Source organism: Hyla sarda (genome assembly GCF_029499605.1).
Source record: "Hyla sarda isolate aHylSar1 chromosome 1 unlocalized genomic scaffold, aHylSar1.hap1 SUPER_1_unloc_12, whole genome shotgun sequence".
Lineage (NCBI taxonomy): Eukaryota > Metazoa > Chordata > Amphibia > Anura > Hylidae > Hyla > Hyla sarda.
This window is the reverse complement of record NW_026607573.1, coordinates 482501-493048: the sequence shown is the minus strand read 5'-3', so window position 1 is coordinate 493048 and position 10548 is coordinate 482501. Positions and strand designations below refer to the sequence as shown.

Genomic DNA, 10548 nt, shown 5'->3' with positions numbered 1-10548 from the left:
TACCCAAGGAGGGTAAGGACCCAAATATTTGCCCCAGTTACCGCCCGATCTCCCTTCTTAATGTGGACACCAAATTGTTTGCTAAACTGCTGGCGATGCACCTGAACCCCCTGCTGGTTTCCCTGTTCCACCCGGACCAAGTGGGATTTGTCCCCGCCAGAGAAGCGAGAGACAACACGCTCAAAACATTTTCTCTAATCCATCATGCCCAAAACGTGAAATTCCCCTGTATGGTGTTGTCCTTAGATACCGAGAAGGCGTTTGATCGGGTGGGATGGGGTTTCCTGCGGAGGGTCTTGGGACATCTGTGGTTGGGCACGGTGGCTATGGGGCGCATACTTGCACTATATCACAACCCCACCGCTACAGTGCGTATTAACGGCTCACTTTCCCGTCCCCTTCATATCCGTAATGGAACCCATCAGGGCTGTCCCTTGTCCCCCCTCCTTTATGTTCTAGTCATGGAACACTTGCTTCGGGCGATCCGCGCTCATCCAGATATCCAAGGGATCCCTATTGGGGGCGTGCAATATAAATGCTCTGCGTTTGCAGATGACCTGCTCTTGTATATCTCCTCTCCGGGGTCCTCGCTTTCAGCATTAATGGAGATTCTGGATGAGTTCGAGAAGCTCAGCAACTTCAAGATTAACTATTCCAAAAGTGTCGCTATGAATGTGTCCCTTATCCCAAGGCTGGTTCAGAGGTTATGCACCTCCTTCCCCTTTTCTTGGCATCCCACTTCCTTTATGTATCTTGGTATACATGTCCCACGAGATCTCGCTCAGATCGTGGACCTCAACTTGCGCCCCTTGATCACTAGATTTAAGGGAGATCTGCGGAAGTGGGATCGCAAGGATTTCTCGTGGATAGGTCGTGTAAACATATTAAACATGAACCTGCTTCCCCGCCTGCTATACCTCTTCCAGATGCTGCCTCTGTCGCTGTCCCGTGCATTCTTTCGCCCTCTCACGAGCCTATTTACAAATTTCATCTGGTCCCACTCCCATCACCGTATTGCCAGACACACACTGATCCGGCCGAAGTGGGAGGGGGGATTGTCCTTCCCTGACCCTTACTCTTACTTACTACCTTGCTGCTTCGGCGGCACGTATTCTCAACTGCTTCCATCATGTACGGGACAAGCTATGGGTGGGTATTGAGCTGGCGCTTTCTCCATTCCCGCTCACTGCCCTTCCGTGGATTCGCCCTTCATTTTGGACCAGACAGTCCCTGGCCTCACTTCCACTCCTGTCACGCACCATCCTCTTCGCCTGTCATCACCACTTATATAAATCCCTTCTCTTCCGCCCCCTAGGTCCCATGTCCCCTCTGATTGGCAATCCGGACTTCCCACCAGGGTCAGTATCGGGACGTTTTCTATGTTTTGATTTGAACAATCCTGCACCGATCACCAAAACACTACACCCCTCCTCCTTAAAGACCCTCAGTGACATAACAGGTGACCCCTCCCCCCCTTCGCTCAGTGAGTTTCACTACATGCAGTTGCAGCATTATTACACTACATGGAAAATGACAGGGGACCTTCATAGAGAGCTTACTGCCTTTGAACACCAATGCCTTGCCACGGCTGCTCCGACGCACTTAGTGTCGTCCCTTTATGCCTTGCTCCGACCTAAAGGTTCAGACTCTCTTCTTCCCTTTTAACGAGCGTGGGTACGGGAGCTGGCCCACTGCCTCTGAATGGGACATATCTTAGCTGTTGTGCCATAAAGCCTCAATTGCTGTGGCCCTCCAGGAAACCAATTATAAATTGCTGTCCCGATGGTACAGGGTCCCGGCCTTGCTCCATTGGTTCTACCCCTCGATCCCAGACGAGTGCTGGCGGTGCGGCCAGGCGGGTGGGGCTTTAACACATATCTGGCTCTCTTGTCCGAGACTCGGGATTTTCTGGGGGGAGGTGTGTTCCCTGATTGCGGTAATCACAGGTGTCCATCTGGACAAGACTCCGGAGATGCTCTTACTCTCCATGCTACCGGGCTCTCCGAGGTCCTTGAAGAAGGGCCTGACTGGTTTACTCGTAGCTGCTGCTAGGAGGGTGATCCCCAGACGATGGAAATCCCCGCCTCCCCCCCCCCCCCCCCGACGGTCACTGATTGGCTTAGGGAGGTACTACTTATACAGGGCCTAGAGGAATGCTCGTCAGAGCTCAACGGCAATACTGACAGATATTTGGTGCGCTGGCGTGCTTGGCTGGATTTTGTCCTTTCCCCACAATTTCTGCAATACGGTCTTGCCTCTTTCTCCTCTGCGCTAGCTGTGTAGAGCCTCTTTTGGAGTTTTCTCCCTTCTCAGCCTGGCGCGCTGTTTTCTGTCCCTTTTCTTCCTTTCTCTGAACTTTTCTCCCACTTTTACCCCATGACCCTTTGGGTCACTTTCCTCCCCCCTCTCTTCTCTGAGTTCCGCATCTCGTTTTCCCCCATATCGCCCTTCCCTGGTTAGCTGTTCTGAGTTTTTCATGTTCGATTCTCGTGTTTCTACTTTTACTGACTCTAGTATTGCATGTTATGGACTGTTCGGAGTGTCCTCACTCTATATAAGGCTGTTTGCATTGGATATACTACTGACAAGCCTATCCCTCCTGCGAGAGGTGTTTATTGTTCTGAGTGTGTATCCCATTTACTAGACCCATCTGACTGTAATTGTGGCCTTGTTGGCCGTACACTCGTTCCTTTTTTTTGTGTCTGACATTTCAATAAAGCGTTGAATTTGGAAAAAAAACACAAGGGTCTTTGAGGTCCGGACTGAGTCTCTGAGCAGGGTAAGGACTAGTCCTGGGCAGACATCCTCCCAGAGTTTATAATAAACCGTTTCCCTACTGCATAGCGCCAACCATGTGATCTCCAGGAAATAGTCCATAAAGCACCCAACAATGCATTTGTCTACTCCTAGGAACAGAGGGGGAAATTTATCAAAACCTGTGCAGAGGAAAAGTTGCCCAGTTGCCCATAGCAACCAATCAGATCGCTCCTTTCATTTTGCCTTGGCCTTGTTAAAAATGAAAGAAGCAATCTGATTGGTTGTTATGGGAAACTGGGCAGCTTTTCCTTTGCCAAGTTCTTGGTAAATCTGCCCCAGTTGTTTCATCAGTGATTGGGCACCTCCTGACATTGGGCAACACCTAGCGTTGGGTAGCACCTGGTGTTGGACACCTCTGGCAGTAGCTGGTGTTGGGCACCTCGGGCAGTACCTGGTGTTGGGCACCTCGGGCAGTACCTGGTGTTGGGCACCTCGGGCAGCACCTGGTGTTGGGCACCTCGAGCAGCACCTGGTGTTGGGCACCTCGGGCAGTACCTGGTGTTGGGCACCTCGGGCAGTACCTGGTGTTGGGCACCTCGGGCAGTACCTGGTGTTGGGCACCTCGGGCAGCACCTGATGTTGCACAGATAACTTTTGATCTTGAAGGTATAAACCCAGTGTGGCGCGGAATGGTGCAAAATACTACACAATTATCTCACATTATTTATTACACACAGTATATCGCACTCTCGAATAGAGAGACTCCCCTTGGTGCATTACATATAAAATAAATGATTTCCATATTACAGTCAGCACAGATCAATAGTTTTTGGATGACTTCATTATATAATAGGGGAGACCAGGACTTCCAATAACGTGTCTCACTGGGCTATAAAGTTCTTCGGCAATTGGATGAGGAATTCGTCCTGTTGCGAACCCCTGACCGGGCCCTCAGAGTTACGTGTTTCTACATCTATTCTCCATGTGCTCCTAATTCAGTACAATAGTTGCTCCTATATTGGCCACATTTACCAACAACAAATACCAAAAACTTTGGCTTCAAAGAACTCCAAAGAGTCTTCTGTAAAATGAAATGTTTTCGCTCAACACTATACAATACGATGCGATGAGTTTACAAATGTTGTCGCTCCTGTGTGACTTCTCTCATGTCTAACATGATCTGATTTATCTGTAAAACATCTCCCACATTCTGAACATGAATACGGCTTCTCTCCTGTGTGACATACCATATGTTTAACAAGTCGTAATTTTTGTGAATAACATTTCCCACATTCAGAACATGAATACGGCTTTTCTCCTGTGTGATGTCTCTGATGTATAACCAGTTGTGATTTTTGTGTATAACATTTCCCACATTCTGAACATGAATATGGCTTCACTCCTGTGTGAGTTCTCTCATGTATAGCAAGATTTGATCTATAAGCAAAACATTTTTCACAGACTGGACATGAATAGGGCTTCTCTCCTGTGTGACATCTTTCATGTTTTATTAGGTCATCTTTACTTGTAAAACATTTCTCACATTCTGAACATGAATGTGGCCTCTCTCCTGTGTGACTTCTCACATGTCTAACAAGATTTGTTTTGTGTGTAAAGCATTTACCACATTCTGAACATGAATATGGCTTCTCTCCTGTGTGAATTCTTTTGTGTATAACAAGCATGTATTTAGTTGTAAAGCATTTTCCACATTCTGAACATGAATATGGTTTCTCTCCTGTGTGAATTCTTCTATGAGTAAAAAGAGTTGATCTTTGTGTAAACCATTTCCCACATTCATCACATTGGATCCTTTTCTTCTCTGTCTTTGTGGTAACAATGTGTGGTTGGTCAGGAGAAGGTTCCCCAGGATCAGGGGGATTATTATATAATAGATCTGGATGGACATTAGGGGTAAGGAGGTCTTCTCCTGAGGAGCGCTCCATGATCTCTCCATCTTCTCCTGAGGAGCGCTCCATGATCTCTCCATCTTCTCCTGAGGAGCGCTCCATGATCTCTCCATCTTCTCCTGAGGAGCGCTCCATGATCTCTCCATCTTCTCCTGAGCAGCGCTCCATGATCTCTCCATCTTCTCCTTTGTCACTCACAGATAACATGACATTGCCCTCAGTATTCTTACTGGGATTAACTGTTGGAATAAAATGGATTTTTTTGTTGTTGTCAATTAATCACAGATTGGTCGGCTACCGACCCCTTCCTACCTGCCAATCGCACGGCCCACACTACACAGTAAACCCTACATCATTCATTGTATAGTGGTGATGCTGGCTAACTGCAACTAAGCTCCCATTGAAGTGAATGGAGCCAAGTTGTAATACCACACATAACCTCAGGTGACAGGGGTGGTGCTGTCTTTGGAAGAAAATTAGCTCTGTTCTTCGAACCCCTTTAGGCAAAATCATCAGCTCTGCTCACCGAGAGACTTCACTGGAAGAACAATGCCCTATACTGAAACCGGGAGAGGAACACTTGTGATATATACAATCACTGAGGAAAAAACCTTGGAACGGACCCACAGAGGACCCCGGAGAGGACCCACAGAGGACCCCGGAGAGGACCCACAGATGACCCCGGAGAGGACCCACAGAGGACCCCGGAGAGGACCCACAGAGGACCCCGGAGAGGACCCACAGAGGACCCCGGAGAGGACCCACAGAGGACCCCGGAGAGGACCCGGAGAGGACCCACAGATGACCCCGGAGAGGACCCACAGATGACCCCGGAGAGGACCCACAGATGACCCCGGAGAGGACCCACAGATGACCCCGGAGAGGACCCACAGATGACCCCGGAGAGGACCCACAGATGACCCCGGAGAGGACCCACAGATGACCCCGGAGAGGACCCACAGATGACCCCGGAGAGGACCCACAGATGACCCCGGAGAGGACCCACAGATGACCTCGGAGAGGACCCACAGATGACCCCGGAGAGGACCCACAGATGACCCCGGAGAGGACCCACAGATGACCCCGGAGAGGACCCACAGATGACCCCGGAGAGGACCCACAGATGACCCCGGAGAGGATCTCTATGTGCAGTCTCCTCCCTCTGGTCCTGACTATACATAACACCGGATCACTGGGGCCTGAAGGGTTAATGTAATGTAGATCTAAGGTGGAGCCTCCCCTGAAGAAACCTCTGAATTCCCTCTGTAATCCATTATTATATCCCTGGGGTAACACCTCCTGGCATTATTGCATACCTGGGGTAACACCTCCTGGCATTATTACATACCTTATATCCCGGCGTATAAGACGACTTTTTAACCCCGAATTTTCTTCTGAAAAGTTGGGGGTCGTCTTATACGCCGGGTATTGGGGTCCAGCATAGGAAAACTTCTGATTATCTTCCCGGGCCGGCTCCGTGTGTGGCTGCAGGCGGAGGCCGGCCAGAGCAAGTAAAAACTAATACTGTATACTAAAAACCAGAGTGCCTCCAGCTGTTGTGAAACTACAACTCCCAGCACGGCAAAGGCTGTACGGGCATGCTGGGAGTTGTAGTTTTACAACAGCTGGAGGCCCCCTGGTTTTTAGTATACAGTATAAGTCTTTACTTGCTCTGGCCGGCCCCCGCCTGCAGCCACACACGGAGCCGGCCCGGGCAGATAATCATAGGTATGCCTATGCCGGACATCCCTGTGTCCCGAAAAATCTTTTCGGGACATAAGGATGTCCGCCGGTCACTTACCATTTCCCGGCGCCCTCCTGCGATCCTCCTTCGGTCCTCCTGCGGTCCGGTACTCCGTCTCTATGGTTGTACGCACGGGACGTCAGTGACTTACTGTGCCTACAACCATAGAGGCAGAGGAGCGCAGGACCAGGAGGACGCGCGCCGGCTGGGGCATGGTGAGTGACCGGCCGTGCTATCTTAAGTGATCCGGTCAGCGCTCCCCGGTCCCGGCACCTACTGCTATGGTCCATAGGCCATAGCAGTAGATGGTGACCCCGGGCCGGAGGAGCGGTGATTGGAACACTGTGGGGGCAGCACACAGACATACACTGTATATGGCTGGAAGCTGTATGTCTGTTCGGGGGAGCTGCCAATCTAATGTGGGGGGAGCTGCCAATCTAATGTGGGGGAAGCTGCCTACTATTGTGGGGGAACTGCTGACCTAATGTGGGGGGAGCTGCCAATCTAATGTGGGGGGAGCTGCCAATCTAATGTGGGGGAAGCTGCCTACTATTGTGGGGGAACTGCTGACCTAATGTGGGGGGAGCTGCCAATCTAATGTGGGGGGAGCTGCCAATCTAATGTGGGGGAAGCTGCCTACTATTGTGGGGGAACTGCTGACCTAATGTGGGGGAAGCTGCCAATCTAATGTGGGGGGAGCTGCCAATCTAATGTGGGGGGAGCTGCCTACTATTGTGGGGGGAACTGCTGACCTAATGTGGGGGGGAGCTGCTGACCTAATGTGGGGGGAGCTGCCTACTATTGTGGGGGGAACTGCTGACCTAATGTGGGGGGAGCTGCCTACAAATGTGGGGGGAGCTGCCTACAAATGTGGGGGGAGCTGCCTACAAATGTGGGGGGAGCTGCCTACAAATGTGGGGGGAGCTGCCTACAAATGTGGGGGGAGCTGCCTACAAATGTGGGGGGAGCTGCCTACAAATGTGGGGGGAGCTGCCTACTATTGTGGGGGGAGCTGCCTACAAATGTGGGGGGAGCTGCCTACTATTGTGGGGGGAGCTGCCTACTATTGTGGGGGGAGCTGCCTACTATTGTGGGGGGAGCTGCCTACAAATGTGGGGGGAGCTGCCTACTATTGTGGGAGGAGCTGCCTACAAATGTGGGGGTAGCTGCCTACAGATGTGGGGGTAGCTGCCTACAAATGTGGGGGTAGCTGCCTACAAATGTGGGGGGAGCTGCCTACAAATGTGGGGGGAGCTGCCTACAAATGTGTGGGGGAGCTGCCTACAAATGTGTGGGGGAGCTGCCTACAAATGTGGGGGGAGCTGCCTACAAATGTGGGGGGAGCTGCCTACAAATGTGGGGGGAGCTGCCTACAAATGTGGGGGGAGCTGCCTACAAATGTGGGGGGAGCTGCCTACAAATGTGGGGGGAGCTGCCTACAAATGTGGGGGGAGCTGCCTACTATTGTGGGGGGAGCTGCCTACTATTGTGGGGGGAGCTGCCTACAAATGTGGGGGGAGCTGCCTACAAATGTGGGGGGAGCTGCCTACAAATGTGGGGGGAGCTGCCTACAAATGTGGGGGGAGCTGCCTACAAATGTGGGGGGAGCTGCCTACAAATGTGGGGGGAGCTGCCTACTATTGTGGGGGGAGCTGCCTACAAATGTGGGGGGAGCTGCCTACTATTGTGGGGGAACTGCCTACTATTGTGGGGGGAGCTGCCTACTATTGTGGGGGGAGCTGCCTACTATTGTGGGGGAGCTGCTGACCTAATGTGGGGGGAGCTGCCTACTATTGTGGGGGGAGCTGCCTACTATTGTGGGGGGAGCTGCCTACTATTGTGGGGGGAGCTGCCTACTATTGTGGGGGGAGCTGCCTACTATTGTGGGGGGAGCTGCCTACTATTGTGGGGGGAGCTGCTGACCTAATGTGGGGGGAGCTGCTGACCTAATGTGGGGGGAGCTGCCTACTATTGTGGGGGGAGCTGCCTACAAATGTGGGGGGAGCTGCCTACTAATGTGGGGGGAGCTGCTACTAATGTGGGGGAGCTGCCTACTAATGTGGGGGAACATGATGCCTACCTAATGTGGGGGGAACTACAAGGTACTGTACATCGCGGTAGGAGGGGTAGTCTTATATGGCGAGTATATCCCAAACTCTATATTTTAACTGTAAAAGTTGGGAGTCGTCTTATACGCCAGCATATACGGTACCTGGGGTAACACCTCCTGGAATTATTACATACCTGGGGTAACACCTCCTGGCATTATTACATACCTAGGGTAACACCTCCTGGGATTATTGCATACATGGGGTAACACCTCCTGGCAAAATTACATACCCGGGGTAACACCTCCTGTTTAAATTACATATCTGGGGTAACACCTCCTGGAATTATTACATACCTGGGATAACACCTCCTGGAATTTCCTCCTTCACTTCCCTCATACACGGGTGATGGCCCCTCATCCTCTCTTCTTCATCCTCCACTTTATTATTAGTCAGATCTCCCCCCTGATGTGACATATAGAACAATTCACTACAATACAGCAGACAGGAGGAGCAACAGAGACCCCCAAAATCTATTCCCACATCTATGACTGCAGGACCCCCCTATAGAGATATAGGATCAGCCTCATCTACCTGATGCTTCTCTGGGACATTTCCCTCTGGACAGTCCTGGGAATACAGAGGGCGGGGACACCTTTCGGGTGGATTTCTATCAATGACTCCATCTGTAGGGAACACACAGTGATGAATAGATTATTCCATGTGATGATCAGATGATGGGTGTAGTAGTATCTAGGAGACCCTCCACCAATAATAGTCTCCCCCTCCTTACACTGCTGATCGGCCCCCAAATCCGTCTCCTCTTCTGGTTCATCTTTAACCTCAACCTTAATACACATCAGATCTTCACCCTAAAGAGCAAAAAAAACAAATAAATAAATAAAGGGTCTCCCGAATTCCACCATAACCTGGGGGAGCACACGGCCCCATGGTCCCCAGTATACATGACCCCCTCCTCCTTATTTCCTTCTTCCTCCTTTATCTCCACAGGTTGTTTTCCTCAGTTATTCTGCCCGGTAACAGCTGTTCTGCTGAGAGATGGATTCCTGCTTCTGATTGGAGGATCAGATTCTGCCCGGTAACCATGATCTTCTGCCCAGCGATGCTCCAGCCCAACAACAGCATTCTGATTGGCTGGAGGCCCATTGGCGGGAAAAGTATTTCCCTTCTATACTGGGCTGTGGTGTCTCCAGCTCAGTCACCTGTGGGAAGATTAGAAGAAGCCCCGCCCTCCCCCTTTTATTTCACTTTCCATCACAATGTTTTATAGAAGAGGTAAGTGACCCGAGAAGTCATGGGGGACATGTCTATTATTATATCTTATTGTGGTGAGCGCTGAGAGGGACTGGAGTATGAATGGGTTATATTAGTAGTAACATAAAGTGGTAACATAACACATTCATACTCCAGTCCCTCTCAGCGCTCACTATTATATATATCTGTATTAGTTTATAACACTGTGTACACATATACAGGGAGACGTATATATATATCTGTATTAGTTTATAACACTGTGTACACATATACAGGGAGACGTATATATATATATTTGTATTAGTTTATAACACTGTGTACACATATACAGGGAGACGTATATATATATTTGTATTAGTTTATAACACTGTGTACACATATACAGGGAGACGTATATATATATATTTTTATTAGTTTATAACACTGTGTACACATATACAGGGAGACGTATATATATATATATTTGTATTAGTTTATAACACTGTGTACACATATACAGGGAGACGTATATATATATATCTGTATTAGTTTATAACACTGTGTACACATATACAGGGAGACGTATATATATATATCTGTATTAGTTTATAACACTGTGTACACATATACAGGGAGACGTATATATATATTTGTATTAGTTTATAACACTGTGTACACATATACAGGGAGACGTATATATATATATCTGTATTAGTTTATAACACTGTGTACACATATACAGGGAGACGTATATATATATATCTGTATTAGTTTATAAGACTATGTACACATATACAGGGAGACGTATATATATATATATTTGTATTAGTTTATA

The 10548-nt window shown here is 49.4% G+C and overlaps 1 protein-coding gene across 1 annotated transcript in view; it reads right to left on the bottom strand.

Annotated features, from left to right (window-relative positions):
• Nucleotides 1-3447: 3447 nt before the first annotated feature.
• Nucleotides 3448-10548, bottom strand: part of LOC130297964 (uncharacterized) — an 80794-nt gene continuing 73693 nt past the window's right edge. The window contains exons 17-20 of the mRNA XM_056550836.1: nt 9253-9331; nt 9054-9145; nt 8816-8924; nt 3448-4906 (exon numbers count right to left, since the gene is read on the bottom strand). Coding sequence (XP_056406811.1) covers nt 3867-4906; nt 8816-8924; nt 9054-9145; nt 9253-9331 — 1320 coding nt within the window. The 3' untranslated portion in view covers nt 3448-3866. The remainder of the gene's footprint in view (nt 4907-8815; nt 8925-9053; nt 9146-9252; nt 9332-10548) is intronic.